Source organism: Hippopotamus amphibius, chromosome 10, assembly GCF_030028045.1.
Source record: "Hippopotamus amphibius kiboko isolate mHipAmp2 chromosome 10, mHipAmp2.hap2, whole genome shotgun sequence".
NCBI lineage: Eukaryota > Metazoa > Chordata > Mammalia > Artiodactyla > Hippopotamidae > Hippopotamus > Hippopotamus amphibius.
This window is the reverse complement of record NC_080195.1, coordinates 68,831,155-68,850,116: the sequence shown is the minus strand read 5'-3', so window position 1 is coordinate 68,850,116 and position 18,962 is coordinate 68,831,155. Positions and strand designations below refer to the sequence as shown.

At 34.3% G+C, this 18,962-nt stretch overlaps 1 protein-coding gene across 7 annotated transcripts in view; it reads right to left on the bottom strand.

Moving 5' to 3' along the window:
- Positions 1–167: 167 nt before the first annotated feature.
- SENP7 (SUMO specific peptidase 7) overlaps positions 168–18,962 on the bottom strand; it is a 171,905-nt gene continuing 153,110 nt past the window's right edge. For 5 of the 7 annotated variants that reach the window (XM_057696791.1, XM_057696793.1, XM_057696794.1 and 2 more), the window contains 8 exons: positions 16,547–16,669; positions 12,181–12,273; positions 11,155–11,279; positions 10,092–10,144; positions 8,737–8,780; positions 8,572–8,640; positions 4,061–4,211; positions 383–1,977 (listed from right to left, as the gene is read on the bottom strand). In XM_057696791.1, the coding sequence (XP_057552774.1) occupies positions 1,840–1,977; positions 4,061–4,211; positions 8,572–8,640; positions 8,737–8,780; positions 10,092–10,144; positions 11,155–11,279; positions 12,181–12,273; positions 16,547–16,669 (796 nt within the window). In that variant the 3' untranslated portion in view covers positions 383–1,839. Of the gene's footprint in view, positions 1,978–4,060; positions 4,212–8,571; positions 8,641–8,736; positions 8,781–10,091; positions 10,145–11,154; positions 11,280–12,180; positions 12,274–16,546; positions 16,670–18,962 lie in introns of all 7 variants that reach the window. The other 2 variants (XM_057696789.1, XM_057696792.1) reach the window with 2 other exon arrangements.

The window sequence follows — 18,962 nt, the reverse complement described above, 5'->3', positions numbered from 1 at the left end:
AAAATGTTCCCTGAACTGACAATGAAAATTACCACACGCCTGTTTAAACAGGAAGAAAATTAATCTAACCATCAATTATATGACATGCACTAAGTATCATACAATTTAAAATTTATCTCTAAGAGTAGCTCACGTTTCTTAAGGAAAAAAATTACACCTCAATTTAATGAATTGGAAACATTTAATATAAAATGTTGATATTCTCAAAGCATTATTTCCATCTGAATTTAGGAAAATGAATTTTAAACAACCTTCAAAACGTGATAAAGGACAGTGGTTTCTTTGAAAAACAAACAAAAAAAGTTAAGAAGTCATAAGAAGATGTATTATATACTTGCTTTCCCAAAATTAGATATACAAAATAATTAAGGCATCTAAAAAAGTCCCCCCCCCCCCCGAGAAGCTGGGAATGAAACGTAATTATAACCATTCTTTATAGGAAATTTCCAAAGGACAAATATTTTTAACAATATAAAGATGATGACAAGATTAACAAAAAGTTAAGGACACTAAGGCTTAACTGACAACCTCAATTCACATGATTTTGAAATACAATGTTCCAACTTTTAGCTTCATCTTAAATTGCCTTTGCTTCACTACTTTATATACACTTACAATGTAAATCTAAGAGATGCTTAAAACAGAAGATTAAAAAACATTTTTCTTATCTGAGAAAATATAATTGCACCCTCAAAAATATTCCTGATAACATTAGAAGGTTATGAAGTGTTTAATCATATGTAATACCACCATCATCACAACAATTCAGAGCTGTTACCTGAACATTTAATAAAAATTTATACTCCGTGGGGAATCATAGTTCCTTAAAAGTTACAATTTAAAAATATAAAAGCAATGACAGCAATCTGGCTTTTACAGATGAATACTGGGTAAACAGAGATATAAAATTATGCACTTAGTCTTAACAATTTATACATAAGACTTTGAGGATTTTTTTTAATTAGTTATGAAGTCATCAATTTTATCTTCTATACTAACAGAAACTGTGTACATATATTCTGAGATGTCAGAATAGGATAGGAGTCAATATTTATATAGCTATACCCCAGAGAAACTAAGTTGAGCTACATACACAATTTTTAAAAACCTATTTTGGATAGCTAAATTTTTGTTCCAAATTTCACTCTGAATGAAAGAACTAAATTCTCAGATCCTCACACATGACATCAAAAGAAATAGAAAACAAACAACAATTAGAGTAACAATTCCATTTAGCAATTGAGAAAAATAAGCTGCGCTTTGAAAGAGTGAATTTTTATCACCTTCCTAACATTATGTCTTCTCTTACACTATACAGAAGGGATGCCGTAAATGGCATTTTCTGAAGCCTTGATACTAAATTCTTTAAAAAAAAATACACAGTATTCATACGGCATGCTTGAGCTGCAAAGAATAGAATTACAATATAACGTGACTTGTCAACAAATATGACAAGCACTGGGGCTGGCACCAGGGAGGACCTAACTCCCTTCAACTCCCGGTTATGTGGAAGTACAGATCACATAGTTTTATTATCTACAAAAACATTCCCACATTACATATACTATTGCATAATCCAAGCATCTTTAATCGGAAAAATATCAAATATTTATGGAACTTTAATTTCTATCTAATAAGTTTATCTGTATCACCCCCATTTCCACTCCATCTATGAGATCCTAACAATTCTAGTATTATAACATATATTTTAAATAATGTACAATGACTTATAAAACCACTGCAAGTTATTTTCTTCTCGGTGAGCTGGCTAACACAAATGCTGGTAAGCAGCTTTCCAGTAATCGTATAGAACATCTGTGTCATGTTTATACAGATTAACTAGCTACTGCTGCCCTTCTGTTGCTGTAAATGAAGCTTCAAAATGAGCTCTCGAATATCTTCCCGTTTGGTCTTTATTACATGACGAGGAAACCATTTCTCCAAATGAATTGGAAGTTCAAAGTTAACAATGGGATCCTAATGAGAGAAAAGACAGAGTGCAAACACTTTAGCAGTATAACTCAAATTTGGTTTAAGTTCATTTTTATAGGAAATGAGAAATTGGTAACTTTTTTTAAATAGCAGCTTTACTGAGATATAATTCACATAACATACAATTCGCCTAAAATATTCAACTGAATGATTTTCAGTATATTCAGAGAGTTGTACAACCACCACCACAATCAATTTTAGAACATTTTCATTAAACTGCTAACTTCTGAACGTCAAAATTAAACACTATATGTTCTGCTACAATGCATGTTTAAGTGAATTAGTGCAAATAGAATTAGTAAACAGAGAATGATTCAGTACAACGCAGATGTCAGGTTAGTTTGAACACAATTTTTTTCAAACATGTTAATATTTTGAAACCATTAAAACAAAGAGGAAGCCTTAGCAGTAAATGAAGAATCTCAGATAAAAAATAGAAAATCCTGCAGAAGTACCTTCTTTTACTCCAAAAATTAGCCAATTTAGTGGCTTAAAGAACTGCTATATTTTCCATTATGTTAAGCTTAACAAGGAAGTTGCAAGTTGCAACTGCAAAGACAATTCTGCCTGTGTTTAAAAAAAAAAAAAAACTGCTGAAGAAGGCTACCCCAAATCATGCTTATAAATCTGATGAAACTATCAGAAGCCAGATATAAGAAAGACTTACATCCTGAAGAAGAAATTAAGAGTCCCAGGGTATAAAGCTGAAATGATGGACTGACTGTGATTCTAGGAGCAAATCTCAGTGGAGATTTAACTGTGCAAGTATTTTTATTAGAATTAATATTGTTTTTCTTATGGCCTAGTTACAAAGTTCCACAGGTTTTGAGTGGTCAACCTGAAACCTACTTTCTTCAACCCACGCTCTGTTTTATTAGTGCACAAATTTATGAAACACAAGGTTTAGTGTTTTGAGTTTTCCCCCTCCAGGAATCTTAAGTGGTGCTACCACCTGTATTAGAAGTATGTTCTACTGACTGAGGCTACATAAAGTAGAATTATGTAACAGACTCAGAATATGTTATATAATAAGGCACTTTGGATATCTAAAAACAAAATCAAATTTCCTTGGAAACAGTACTAGAAGACCAGAACTCTCACCCTATAATGAAGTTCCAGTCTAGAATAAAAAAGAGGAAAAAAAAAAAAAAACCAACATGTTCGTGGTTTCCATAATGTGTACCATCTTCTATTATATATTATCAATCTTCCCCAATTATACCAACAGTTATAACTGCACACTATAACCCTCATGCTTTGAAAGTATCTTTAAGGATTCTCCAAACAAGCTTCTGGACAAAAATACCCTGTTCTTATACCCATCTTCATAAATAATACTGTTTATGACTGAAGTAATGAGCTAACAGTTCAAAAAGCAAAGAATGATCCCTTGCTAGTTAAAATTTCTTTTTAATGTTACTACAGCTCCTACAGAGTCTCTGATGAGGTAGAAAATAATACCTGTACTGGTCACTGTACTTATGTAGCTTATGTTTTCTGAGCTTCTTCAACATACAAGTCTTCTAGTTTTGAAAATTTTTCTTCAAATTTGTGTCTGCCTTATTCTCTCCCCCCACTAATTCTCCTGCAACTCCAACTACATGTAAATTAGGCTTTTTGACTGTATCACACTTGTCTCTTACGCTCTGTTCTCTTTACATTCTTTTTCCTCTCTGAGCTACAGCAGGATACTTTCTATTGTCCTTTTCTTTAAGTTCTCTAATCCTTTCTTCTGTATTCAGTATGCTATTAAACCCATCCAGTAAGTTCTTAACTTCAGATATATCATTATGCATTTTCAGTTCTAGAATGTTCACTTGATTTTTTTTAGCAGATTCCATTTTCATCCATTTTGTTCATATATGACTAGTTTCTCCAACATATTAATCAAATAATTTTAAAGTCCTTATCTTCTAAACTCCAATATCTGGGTTAAAACCATATTCTATGCCTTTTTTTTGCCTTATCTCTTGATTACCTCTAACACTTTCCTGCTTCTTTGCTTGTCCAGTAATTTGTGATTATATGCTGGTAATTGTGAATAAAAAACATTTATATGTTTACATACCTTAAAGAAGCTTTCCACATATTGCAGTAAATATACGCCACAATCACTGCTATTATCTTGTTTAGGAACTTTAGGGCACAGATCCACCATGTTTGTTTTGCTGAATTCACGATGAGTTTTTCGTTTAACTTCCCACTCTACCTCTAAATACCTTAAATCATCAAAAAGTTGAGTGACTTTAGTAGAAATTCCTTTACTATTATGCGACACTTTCACAAAAATGGAAAAACATTTGCTGCCAAATATGTTGCCTCCAGCCACATTTCAAAAGACTTAAACCTTAAGAGCACAAATTATAATATGAGCCTTCAAAAATGCTACTTTAAATAAAATCATCTGAGTTTCAAACTAAAAGCTAGACTTTTTTCAACAACTCAGTTTCATAACTCATACACATAAGTCACTTATATTAGAAAGTAAACTATCAAAATATTTTTAAACTTTTGTTGCTAGTTTTTTCCAGGCCTGATAGTAAATTTTAAAATTACAAACACACACAAAATAAGAATGTGAAAGAGTTCTTATTTTTTATAAAAGTGTTACTTTTAACAATCACTAATATTTGCGATGCTCCTTTGTAAAATTGTCTTTTGTTCAACTGTGAATACAAATTCCAAATTTATTTTTGATACAATCCTCAAGAAATATTTTACACATAATGGGGATATTTATTACTAATTAGATTTACAGGCTTCATCTAAATACATAATAAAATATAATTCCTGATATAATCTTTTCAGTAATGCTTTTTTTTTTTTTAGCTCTTTATTGGAATATAATTGCTTTACACTCTTGTACCAGCTTTTGAGGTACACCAAAGTGAATCAGCTGTATTTATACATATATCCCCATATCCCCTCCCTCCCACGACTCCCTGCTACCCTCCCTGTACTGGCCCTCTAAGGCATCACCCATCATCGAGTTGATCTCCCCTTGTTATACAGCAACTTCCAACTAGCTATTTTAGATTTGGTAGTGTATGTATGTCTATGCTACTCTCTCACTTCATCCCAGCTTCCTCTTCGCCCCCCAACCCCCCACCCCAGCCCCGTATCCTCAAGTCCATTCTCTACATCTGCATCTCTACTCTTGCCCTCTCACTGGGTTCATCAGTACCATTTCTTCAGATTCCATATATATGAGTTAGCATACGGTATTTGTTTTTCTCTTTCTGGCTTACTTCGCTCTGCATGACAGTCTCTAGGTCTATCCACCTCATTACCTATAGTTCAATTTTGTTCCTTTTTATGGCTGAGCAATATTCCATTGTATATATGTGCCACATATTCTTTATCCATTCATCTGTTGATGGGCATTTAGGTGGCTTCCATGTCCTGGCTATTGTAAATAGTGCTGCAGTGAACATTATGGTACATGTTTCTTTTTGGATTATGGTTTTCTCTGGGTATATGCCCAGGAGTGGGATTACTGGGTCATATGGTAGTTCCATTTTTAGTTTTTTAAGGAACCTCCAAACTGTTTTCCATGGTGGCTGTACACTCCCACCAACACTGCAGGAGAGTTCCCTTTTCTCCACACCCTCTCCAACATTTGTTGTTTCCAGATTTCTTGATGATGGCTGTTCTGACTGGTGTGAGATGACACCTCATTGTGGCTGTGACTTGCATTTCTCTAATGATTAGTGATGTGGAGCATCTTTTCATGTGTTTGTTGGCCATCTATTAAGTCTTCTTTGGAGAAATGTCTATTTAGGTCTTCCGCCCATTTGTGGGTTGCGTTATTTGCTTTTTTGGTATTAAGCTGCATGAGCTGCTTGTATATTTTGGAGATTAATCCTTGTCCATTGCTTCGTTAGCAAGTATTTTTTCCCATTCTGAGGGTTGTCTTCCTGTCTTGTTTATGGTTTCTTTTGCTGTGCAAAAGCTTTTAAGTCTCATTAGGTCCCATCTGTTTATTCTTGATTTTATTTCCATTATTCTAGGAGGTGGGTCAAAAAGGATCTTGCTTTGTTGTATATCATAGAGTGTTCTGCCTATGTTTTCCTCAAAGAGTTTTATAGTATCTGGCCTTTTATTGAGGCCTTTAATCCATTTGGAGTTTATTTTTGTGTATGGTGTTAGGAAGTGTTCTAATTTCATTCTTTTACATGTTGCCGTCCAATTTTCCCAGCACCACTTACGGAAGAGGCTGCCTTTTTTTCCATTGTATATTCTTGCCTCCTTTGTCAAAGATAAGGTGCTCATATGTGCTTGGCTTTACCTCTGAGTTCTCTATTCTGTTCCACTGATCTTCTTATTTTTGTGCCAGTAGCATACTGTCTTGATCACTGTGGCCTTGTAGTATAGTTTGAAGTCAGGAAGCCTAATTCCACCAACTCCGTCTTTCTTTCTCAAGATTGCTTTAGCTATTCAGGGTCTTTTGAGTTTCCATACAAATTGTAAGATTTCTTGTTCTAGTTCTCTGACAAATGCCATTGGTAACTTGATAGGGATTGCGTTGAATTTGTAAATTGCTTTGGGTAAGATAGTCATTTTCACTATGTTGATTCTTCCAATCCAAGAACATGGTATGTCCCTCTGTTTGTATTGTCTCTGTTTGTACTGTCTTTGACTTCTTTCATCAGTGTCTTATAGTTTTCTGCATACAGGTCTTTTGCCTCCTTAGGCAGGTTTATTCCTAGGTATTTTATTCTTTTTGTTGCAATGGTGAATGGGAGAGTTTCCTTAATTTCTCTTTCTGCTCTTCCATTGTTAGTGTATAGAAATGCAAGAGATTTCCATGAATTTTGTATCCTGCTACTTTACTAAATTCATCGATTAGTGCTAGCAGTCTTCTGGTAGAATATTTAGGGTTTTCTATGTGTAATATCATGTCATCTGCAAAGAGTGACAATTTTACTTCTTCTTTTCCAATTTGGATTCCTTTTATTTCATTTTCTTCTCTGATTGCTGTGGCTAACACTTCCAAAACTATGTTGAATAATAATGGTGAGAGTGGACACCCTTGTCTTGTTCCTGTTCTGAGAGGGAATTCTTTCAGTTTTTCCCCATTTAGAATGATGTTGGCTGTTGGTTTCTCATATATGGCTTTTATTATATTGAGGTAATTTCCTTCTATGCCCATTTTCTGGAGAGCTTTTATCATAAATGGATGTTGAATTTTGTCAAAAGCTTTTTTTGCATCTATTGAGATGATCACATGGTTTTTATCCTTCCATTTGTTGATATGATGTATCACGTTGATTGATTTGCGTATATTGAAGAATCCTTGCATCCCAGGGATAAACCCCACTTGATCATGGTGGATGATCTTTTTAATGTGCTGTTGGATTCTGTTAGCTAGTATTTTGTTGAGGATTTTTGCATCTGTATTCATCAGTGATATTGGTCTGTAGTTTTCTTTTTTTGTGACATCTTTGCCTGGTTTTGGTATCAGGTGGCCTCGTAGAATGAGTTTGGGAGTGTTCCTCCTTCTGCTATATTTTGGAAGAGTTTGAGAAGAATAGGTGTTAGCTCTTCTCTAAATGTTTGATAGAATTTGCCTGTGCAGCCATCTGGCCCTGGACTTTTGTTTGTTGGGAGATTTTTAATCACAGTCTCAATTTCTGTACTTGTGATTGGTTTGTTCATAGTTTCTATTTCTTCCTGGTTCAGTCTTGGAAGATTGTACTTTTCTAAGAATTTATCCATTTCTTCCAGGTTATCCAATTGATTGGCATATAGTTGCTTGTAGTAGTCTCATGATCTTTTGTATTTCTGCAGTGTCAGTTGTTACTTCTCCTTTTCCATTTCTAATTCTTTTGATTTGTGTCTTCCTTTTTTTCTTGATGAGTCTGGCTAATGGTTTATCAATTCTGTTTATCTTCTCAAAGAACCAGCTTTTAGTTTCATTGATCTTTGCTACTGTTTCCTTCCTTTCTTTTTCATTTATTTCTGCTCTGACCTTTATGATTTCTTTCCTTCTGCTCACTTTGGGGTTTTTTTGTTCTTCTTTCTCTAATTGTTTTAGGTGTAAGGTTAGGTTGTTTATTTGATATTTTTCTTGTTTCTTGAGGTAGGACTGTATTGCTATAAACTTCCCTCTTAGAACTGTTTTTCTGCAACCCATAGGTTTTGGGTTGTTGTGTTTTCATTTTCATTTGTTTCTAGGTATTTTTTGATTTCCTCTTTGATTTCTTCAGTGATTTCTTGGTTGTTTAATAGTGTATTGTTCAGTCTCCATGTGTTTGTATTTTTTAGTTTTTTTCAGGTAACGGATATCTAGTCTCATGGCGTTGTGGTCAGAGAAAATGCTTGCTACGACTTCAATTTTTTTGAATTTACCAAGGCTTGATTTGTGACCCAGGATGTGATCTATCCTGGAGAATGTTCCATGTGCACTTGAGAAGAAAGTGTATTCTGTAGTTCTTGGACAGAATGTCCTATAAATATCAATTAAGTCAAGATGGTCTATTGTGTCATTTAAAGCTTGAGTTTCCTTATTTATTTAAGGCAATTTTTTAAGACAACTTAAAAAATTATTGAGATTTTAGTAAAATTGTCATTACTTACTCTCGTAAATTCTGAACTGTGTTTTGTATAGAAGCAGCTTTCAAGGAATCTAGTATGAGAATGCATGGCCTATGAAAAGCAAAGGAAGAAATCAAGATGTATATATTCGTATATGAAATAAACCTAAATATCTGAAAAAATTGTATTACTATAGCATGTACGTACCTTTTACACATTTTCTTTGGTACTGACATGTTCACCTCAGGACTCTGAAATAACATGAATTTTTACAACTTTGCAATTAAAGCTAGTTTGAATAAATTAATATTCAGTTATTCTTTAAAATGTTTCAAATAACCTTTTAAAATTTCAAATAAGAGTTCTTTTCATCATCTAAAGTGAGCCAACTTCATTTTTTCAAAACTGTATTGATTTATTTTCTTATATTGGTGAAACAGTAGTTTATGCACTTTTACATGTGACCTAAAGAAGTTATGGAGCTTTAACATGGCCTAAAAACATAACCTGGAACTTGAATTACTTCTATTCAGGGTTGACATCTTAAGCAAAGATAAAGAAGTTAATTGAACCTGTCCTTACAGACATTCTCTTAACTCAGTATATGATGTCAGTAGAGAAAGACTTCTTCCCTTTGAAGCACAAGAAGCAGAGTATTAATGTATATTAAGGGACATGAGATGGGGTATTTTGTTATTTTTGTTGATAAATTTAAGAATCAACAGATCAAACTTTCTTTACTATGCAGAATTCTCAGTACCTTTATTATACTGATATAATAGTGAATCTCTAAGAAAGGAAAAGGACACAGGGTTTACCCAACTTAACTGACCTTAGAATCCTTTTTATCATAAACTGCATCTTAGAACAAGTATTCCACAGAACTCAATTTGGGAAACCTGGCTCTAGATGCAAGAAGGAACTCCCTATTCTGCCACTGTGGCATCAGAAAAGGAAACCTCCTTCCTTCTGCCCAACCTGTACCAGTGACAGTAAAGACACAGGCCTATGCCAGGGAGGCTACTGCTATTTTGTATGTATTAAAAAATAATTAGCTGGCTACCTTAATCAATAAAGATAGATACAAATCTAGAACATGAATATCAGTTTGGAGATCCATTTAAAGAAAAGCTAACAGTAACTATCTTAGCCTCAGGAATCATATGGATTGACCACGAGTCTACGCTGAATGATTTTTACCAACAACTTATAATAGAAAGTGGAATATAAAATTTAGGTTATTAAGTACAAAAACTGATGACAAAATGAAGAATAGAAGTACACTTTGCCATAGAAATTGGAAAAGTAATAGACCAACACGATCAGATAAACTATAAGCAAACCTAGGGAGTTAAAGTAAGCCAAACAGATACAAAAAGAATAGTAATTTCTCTTGTTCTGTTTCCTACCCCAACAAAATACACCAAAGAATCATAGAACAGCATAATTTAATAATGGTCCACCAATATTCATCACAGCCCACCTAGCTATGCCTTATTTTACAGATAAAATTGTTATATTCATGAGTTTTCCTTCCTTCACATTTATGAAAACACACTTACTTGAGAATCCTCTGTACCCAACGATAGTGCGGAGGAAGTATGCAGATCATTATCTAGTTAGAAATAACAAAACAGTTATGTGTGTGTATTTTATGTCTAATACAAAGTATTTAGATAAGTTTAAACTGTAATTTGTATGCATAGTAGTAATTAAAGGGAAAAAAATACCTGGGAACTACTCAATTTTTTTTTTTATCGTTAACATAACAAAAAAAAAATTCAATTGATGCATAAAACTGACAATGCTTAATTAGCTGTCTAACAATACATAAACCCCAGAGCCAAAACCTGAAATACCAGTTAGCTGGGCCAGTTTCCTGTAAAAAGACAATCTTCACAGATTGCTCACTTATCAAGATCTCTGCTGTTTTAATGTGGAGAATCATTAATTTGCCTACTAATAATTCTTCTAACATATGATCATAGAGTGTTGTATAAGTACACTTTTGCAGCACAAGATGATTAGACAAAATTGAAAATAATCAGTTGCTTTACCAGTTTTTCTTTCTCCCCCAGTAGAGATAGGTTTTAGCCAGTATTAATGGTAATGGCTATTATTAATTCTGCTTGCTGCTTAGGCTACAGCTATAAAATACAACTTGATTTTTTTTTTTTTTCTCAAAGAAAGTAGGCTTATTTGCTTACTTAAGGTTTGGGTTGTAACATAAGAAAAATCATGGAAGAATTATAAGATACCCGATATTACCTAGCCAAATTACAAGCGTCACCAGAATTTGTGTTAATTTACATTACGAAAAAGAAAAAATGGGAGATTTCAAACTATGCCTGAAGATTCGTGGCATGAATTCTTGCAAGATTATTAGCAAGATTATTTTATAAAAAGTGCTCTGATAAAATGATATAACAGTATAACTTGACAATTACATTTTGTTTATACACGAGTCTACCCAGACTCATATCTATTATGAAAATTTCAGACATTTCTTCTAATAAACTTAATGATAAGGAATAATTATACTATCCTTTAACTTCATATTGTTCTCTATAATCATTTTACTGTTGCCATCATTATTAAAAACACTGCCCACATTAAGTTTATCACCTATTGTTTTGTTGTCATATTGGGATTGCTGAGCCTGGGAGTGCTGGGATATAGTTTGTGGAAAATCTTCATACACAGCTTCTTCTAACCATGGAAAACAAATGACTGCAAGATACCAGTGAGACCTGTTGGGAAAGAAATATAATCTTAATAACACAAAATCTAAACAATGTAGAAGAATATGTTCTAGAACTATAGCTAAGAAGATGGGTATGACGAACTTCTTATCAGCTTTGAAGAGGTCCACTATAATATCTGAACACACATTCCAAAACTAATTTAAAAATTACTAAGACTTCTTAGGGTAAAATCTGAGTAATTCAAACTTATATACTTTTATATAATTAGTGTTACCTGTTGAGGCTCTGCTTTAATAAACAAACAAAGAGACTTATAGCATCACCTTTTTTCTATTAGTGCTGAAAGAGTTTGCTCTCTTAAATATTTGAAGATTCATCCTAAAAGCTTTTGCGTTTTTGTTAAGAAAATCTTTTTTTCTTTTAATATTTATGTATTTATTTGGTTGTACTGGGTCTCAGTTGCGGCAGGCGGGCTCCTTAGTTGTGGCAGGTAGGCTCCTTAGTCACGGCACACGGGCTCCTTAGTTGCGGCTTGTGGGCTCCTTAGTTGTGGCTCACCAGCTCCTTAGTTGCAGTATGCATGTGGAATCTAGTTCCCTGACCAGAGGTTGAACCTGGAGTGTGGAGTCGTAACCACTGAGCCCCAGGGAAGTCCCTAGAAAATCTTTTCTTGAGTCCCCCCCACCTCTAAAAAAAAATCAAAGTCTAAGCCATTACAGTCTTCTGGGCATTTTTCATTTTATTTTTTTCATTATTTACCACACAAGCACTGTCAAACCAAAATCCAAGATAAATAAACTTATTATTTTAGCTACTTCTTTAGAAAAAGATTAAAAATAATACCTGGGTTTATATACCCATACTTTTTACTGATTATTAATCTAAAAATGCTCAAAGTATTTTTCTGCACTCTCCAATTTTTTTTTTAATAATTTGAAATACTCACGACTCATTTACAGGTACAAAGATGTAATCTTTATTAAAGATGTTTATGTGACGAGTCCATGTTCTTACTCTCTTATGTCTTCTCTGAGCCATTCTGGGAATAAAAAGATAGATATATTTGATACATAAAAAATTAAGAATTTAAGATAAGGATTTCAAGAGTCATTTTTATACATTGAAAATGCTAGTTTTAGTTTATTCAACCGTAAATAAACATACATAAGATACATAATATTTAACAGACTAGAATATTATCTCCTTTTACTAACTCTTGGCTGTTTTTAAATACGATCACTATTTATAAACAATAAAATAATGTATAAAAGAAAGGCAGCAATTCATAAAATGCTTTATAGATTCCAAAACTGTCTCAGCAACTGAACAGAAACAGCTATACCTATTTATTCTGTTTAGTTCCATCTGGGCCAATATAAAATATTATCATCAAATCTTGGTGATGACCTAGAGAGGTGGGGTAGGGAGGGTGGGAAAGAGGCTCAAGAGGGAGGGGATATGGGGATATATGTATAAATACAGCTGATTTACTTTGTTGTACAGCAGAAACTGGCACAACATTATAAAGCAATTATACTCCAATAAAGATCTGAAGAAAAAAATATTAAAAAATATTTTTAGAAGTTATAAAGATTTATGCAACTTTAAAAAAAAACTTAGAACTGTCTAAATGGAATATCTGTGATGAGGGAGGTGTTAAAACTTAATGCAAGAGGAGGGATGAGGTATATATTCTTAGATTTTTAAAAATGAAACTCATCTCCCTTTATTTCATTTATAAGATTATTATAGGACAATGAGTTAAGCATACCCATCATCCATCCTTTATTTTATTTCTTTGACAAATATTTATTAGGTTCCTAAGAACAAATAATGAAAATCACACTGCCCTAAAGGGATTTAACAAAATAATGAAGGCAGAAAGAAACCAAAACAAATAATTAAAACAAAAGTGTCATAAAAGATACAAAGGAATTATGGTGATGGCATCTAGGAAAACCATCAAGAAAAGCATTGGGACACACGAATAGCCGTTCCTTTTCTTCTCCTCAAGTTAAAGAAGGAAGATACCAAACCAAGTCTGGATGTCAAAAAGGGTTCCAGGAAATGGATAGCATTTCACAGTGACATAAAGGAGGTGGTGATATGTGACTTCTGGCTCAGTCCCATGAAGGACCTCTTTTTAGTCAGAAAATTAAACAAATCATTAAGTTCTTATATATTTACATACCAAGTAACACAGGAAACAGACATCTTTGCCCTATCCCTGTCCCTGACTATCTAACCAAACTCACAGGAGTAGACATTTGCAGTAAGATGGGATCCAGAATGGGCTAAAAGATGTGGGAGAAATTAGACACTATGCAAAAGATTAACTTCATAAAATAATGAGTCATATGTTTACCAAATTTTCTTACTTCAAAATGACCCAACCATTATAATGATTATAAATTAAATAACTATTTTCACCTAGTGCAGAGTCTCTTAATTTGGTTTCCATTTGAAAAACTTTAAGGATAGACACCTGCTTTTCTTTTGTCTTGTTATGTTGGTGTTTCATAGATTTCCTGATTACGCTAACCTTATCTGATTGGGAACACATTAGACACTGGATGGGGCAAGGATGATAAGTGAGAATATGGGGGCCACAATATAATCCCTTGTTCTCTGTTCTTAACTGTATGGAAAATTCTCAATTAAATGTCTAACAGTTCTCTCCCCATTCAATAACATACATTATTATCTTTCATTCTGAGTTCCTAGTATGTTCTAGTATGTTCCAAGAACTGAGCAAAATGCACCAAGCACAGAGTAGAAAATAAGACAGATGAAGTCCCTGACCTCATGGAGCTTAGATTTCAGAATGAGAAACAGAAAATGAACAAACAAAAGCATGATTAGAGATCAGGTAAAATAAATTTCAAAGTGCCAGACGAAATTTCCGTCAGAAAACAGGAAAGAACTTAGCCTATTTGAAAACTGAAAGGAGGCAGGCTGAGCTGACGTGTGGTAAATGAGGGGAGAGAATGTTGCGAGATGAGTTTAGGGAAGTGGACAGGAGCAGACCTCGCAGGGTCTCATAAACTGCAGTAATGACTTTCTGTATCATTTAGTCTATTTCCTAGCACTAGCAGTGTGAGCTTCCTGTAGGATTTATTGGCCATAAATTATGGTCTGTATCCCTCACCACTTTGCTTTGGGGTTCCCCCCTTTTTTTTAACTGATTTGTAGGGATTCTTTGTATGAATACTAATTGTATATATATCAGGCCAAGCATTAGTATGGATATTTGTGTGTGTATACACATGCATGTATGTATGTGTTCATATAAATATATGTATGTATGTATAGAAATATATATTATGCATAAGAGACATATAAGATCTATCTTACCCTGGAAGAATCCGGTCATCTTAGTTTTGTATCACGTTTCTATATGATCAAGCATATAATATATAACTTTTTTCTAATTTTTTAATTAAAAAATTTTTTTTAATGCAGCAGAATCTACCTTTTCATTTCCTCAGTTTCTAGCTAGGTATGCCAAACGCATAATCTCGACACAGACTAGTAATCTTAAAACAAAATGTGGGATTAAGGACATGGTGCCCACCATCAATTTCTATACACATAAAATAGAAGAGGGGGGCACCAGAAATGTTAAATATCAAATTTATTTAATAAATCTTCCCTTTCCATACATCCCTCGCCACTAACCCTGATTATCAAGAATATTTTCATACTGTGGTTTTTCTCCTTAGTTGATCCTGGCAGGCCTTGTCTACCAGCACAAATTCCAAATCTATAAAGATACTCAAAATACAGATGACCACGCATCCCAGTTTGTCTAGGATAGCCCCAGTATACACGGATTGCCCAGTGTAGCTATTAACAGAGCCTCGTTTTATTCTCTCAAGTGTTCCAATTTAGACCACAAATTATATAGTTGCAATACTAAACACAAGAGACAGAGCTTGAACTTTGAAATTGGAAAGCTATATCCAAGTTCAGATAAGTTGTCTAACTTCTTTAAGCTTCAATTCATAACAACGGCACTGATCTCGTAAGACTATTGCAGAATCAAACAAAATAACTATGTTCACTGTCTTGGTTCCAGGCAGGTACTCAATAAATAGTAACACTCTCTCTATTCATACCCTCCTACTCCAACAATACAACAAATTCAGATAGTTTACCCATTTAATCATCTTCTTACTTACTTATTATTCCGATTACTTTAAATGGATGAAACAACTCTCACAGCCATTTTTTCAAAGACAATCCAGTACAACAAAAACACCTCTGGATTAGAGGTTAAAAGATAAGGATTTAAGTACCAACCAGTTCTGTCACTTACCAGAGTTCTGCCAATCTTTACTGGCCTGCTTCCTCATCTGAAAAATGCCTTACATATCTAAAAGCACTGTTACGGGAAGAAATAATGTACAAAAATGTACCTTGTAAAGTGGCAGACAAATGTTTACATTAACTTTTTTAAAAATAAAAACTCTTAATTTTATCATAGGCCTATCATATAGATTTTCACACAAATTGTTAGGTGTGGAGAGAGGGGTGAAATGGCTCCATGCTCACAACTATCCAAGTTACTGCTAAGATACAAAAATTACTCCTCCTCCTTTTTGCCTATTCCTATCCACCACTCTATAGTTTTTAGAATTAATCAAAAAAATACTTAGAAATTCAGCTGAATTGTGGGAGCAAACATGGTATTTTTATAATGTTACATCAGTTTAAACAGTAGTATGTTAGTGAAGGTCCAACCAGGAAAACATAAACTTCCCTATATATTTAACACTTAGAGATAAAATGTAATGCAAATAATTGGCTACAGCGGTGATAGAAAAAGTGCAGACCCACAAAAGGCAGTCAGTGAGGCAACCAGAGCTTAAGCATAGCAGGACAATGCTACACCCCTGTGCTGCAGGGCAGAGTGAAGGAGCACTGCCTCTGGACGGAAGGTGGAACTCTATCAGGTCTGTCCAGTGAAAGAAGGACCCACAGAGGAACTAGAACCACTACCAGAATAACTGCCCAAGGCAAAGAGGGTAAGGAAGAAACATCTTGACTACTTCTTTCCTTGCCCTCCAACCTCCAATATCCCCCACAGCACATGCAATTGGAAATGCAACCTGCAAGAGTCAGCCTCCCTGTGATAGGGAACAGAACAGTGGAAGGGTAAGAAATGCCTCTCAGAGCAAACAGGCCCAGGACCTGCACAAGTGGTAATACTGTTCACTCTAGGAAATACTGTAAGAGGTTATTTCACTAAGAGCACTAAAATAATACTACGTTTCCTCTTAAAGCTTAAGTACACTGGAAGACTGACTTACGAAAGATTTGGGTTATCTTCTGTTAAATTATTTTCCTTTCTCGTCAAGCATTTGTAGAAAAAGCTACTAAAAATGTGACTTCGTTCAACAAGTTCATCTGACGCCTTCTCCAATATAAGATACCTGTAAAGCAGCAACATCGCAAAGGTAAGTCATTTTTAGATTTTACCCCATCTTCCTCCAATTATCTTCTGTGTTCTGAAAATCTTCACTTTTATGTCCAATTAGACTCAAAGCAATCTTGCAATCTGCTCTGATTTCAGATTTTTTTTGTTCTTTAGTTACCTCATCTTCTATCAAGATCAATTAAAGCAGAAATTTTCCACTTATTCATTTACTTAACAAATATTTCCCACATTCCTAATATGTACCAAGTACCGTATTTATACTAGTGACACAAAATGAGAGGGGGCAAAAAAAGTTCCTGCCCCCATAGAGCTTACGATCCAGAAGAGTGGGGTTAGGAGGAAATATTAATCAAATAATCATACAATCAAATATAAAATTCAAACCATGAAACTCCTAAATAAACCTAGACAAATTTTAATAACTCTGAGACATGACTGATCTCTAATTCCTTAGTCCATTTCTATACTAAAACAACTCTTCAACACAAGCTTATAATTCAATTACTTAGAGATTAAAAACCTTTCATACTTAGAGAACTCTACTATTGTTAACAGTTTACAAATATTCAAAAAACGATCTTGTAATTGCTTTTTAATAAAGCATAACAAACACATCTTGAATTACTTTTTTTTATTTTATTTTTTTATTTTTTATTTTTTTTTATTTTTTTGGGGGTACACCAGGTTCAATCATCTGTTTTTATACACATATCCCCATATTCCCTCCCTTCCTTGACTCCCCCCCCTCGAGTCCCCCCCACCCTCCCTGCCCCAGTCCTCTAAGGCATCTTCCATCCTCGAGTTGGACTCCCTTTGTTATACAACAACTTCCCACTGACTATTTTACAGTTGGTAGAATATATATGTCTATGCTACTCTCTCACTTCGTCTCAGTTTCCCCTTCACCCCCCTGCCCCCTCCCATACCTCATGTTCTCCAGTCCATTCTCTGTATCTGCGTCCTTGTTCTTGTCACTGAGTTCATCAGTACCATTTTTAGATTCCGTATATGTGAGTTAGCATACAATATTTGTCCTTCTCTTTCTGACTTACTTCACTATGTATGACAGATTGTAGTTCTATCCACCTCATTACATATAGCTCCATCTCATCCCTTTTTATAGCTGAGTAATATTCCATTGTATATATATGCCACATCTTCTGTATCCATTCATTTGTTGATGGGCATTTAGGTTGCTTCCATGTCCTGGCTATTGTAAATAGTGCTGCAATAAACATTATGGTACAAGTTTCTTTTGGGATTATGGTTTTCTTTGGGTATATGCCCAGGAGTGGGATTACTGCATAGTGATCAAGACAGTACGGTACTGGCACAAAAATAGAAAGGATGATCAATGGAATAGAATAGAGAACTCAGAAGTAAGCCCAAACACATATGGGCACCTTATCTTTGACAAAGGAGGCACGAGTACACAATGGAAAAAAGACAGCCTCTTCAATAAGTGGTGCTGGGAAAATTGGACAGCAACATGTAAAAGAATGAAATTAGAACACTTCCTAACACCATACACAAAAATAAACTCCAAATGGATTAAAGACCTACATGTAAGGCCAGACACTATCAAACTCCTGGAGGAAAACATAGGCAGAACACTCTATGACATACATCAAAGCAACATCCTTTTTGACCCACCTCCTAGAATCATGGAAATAAAATCAAGAATAAACAAATGGGACCTCATGAAACTTAAAAGCTTTTGCACAGCAAAAGAAACCATAAACAAGACAGGAAGACAACCCTCAGAATGGGAAAAAATAATTGCCTATGAAACAACGGACAAAGGATTAACCTCCAAAATATACAAACAGCTCATGCAGCTTCATACCAAAAAAGCAAATAACCCAATCCACAAATGGGCAGAAGACCTAAATAGACACTTCTCCAAAGAAGACATACAGATGGCCAACAAACACATGAAAAGATGCTCAACATCACTCATCATCAGAGAAATGCAAGTCAAAGCCACAATGAGGTATCACCTCACACCGATCAGAATGGCCATCATCACAAAATCTGGAAACAACAAATGTTGGAGAGGGTGTGGAGAAAAGGGAACTCTCCTGCACTGTTGGTGGGACTGTAAGTTGATACAACCACTATGGAAAACAATTTGGAGGTTCCTTAAAAAACTACAAATAGAACTACCATATGATCCAGTAATCTTGAATTATTTTTAATGTGGTTATGCAGAGGGTATATACTATGTGGAAGGAGACATAAACAATGCTTTCAGTGTGCTACAAGTGTTCTTGATCTTGATCTGAATG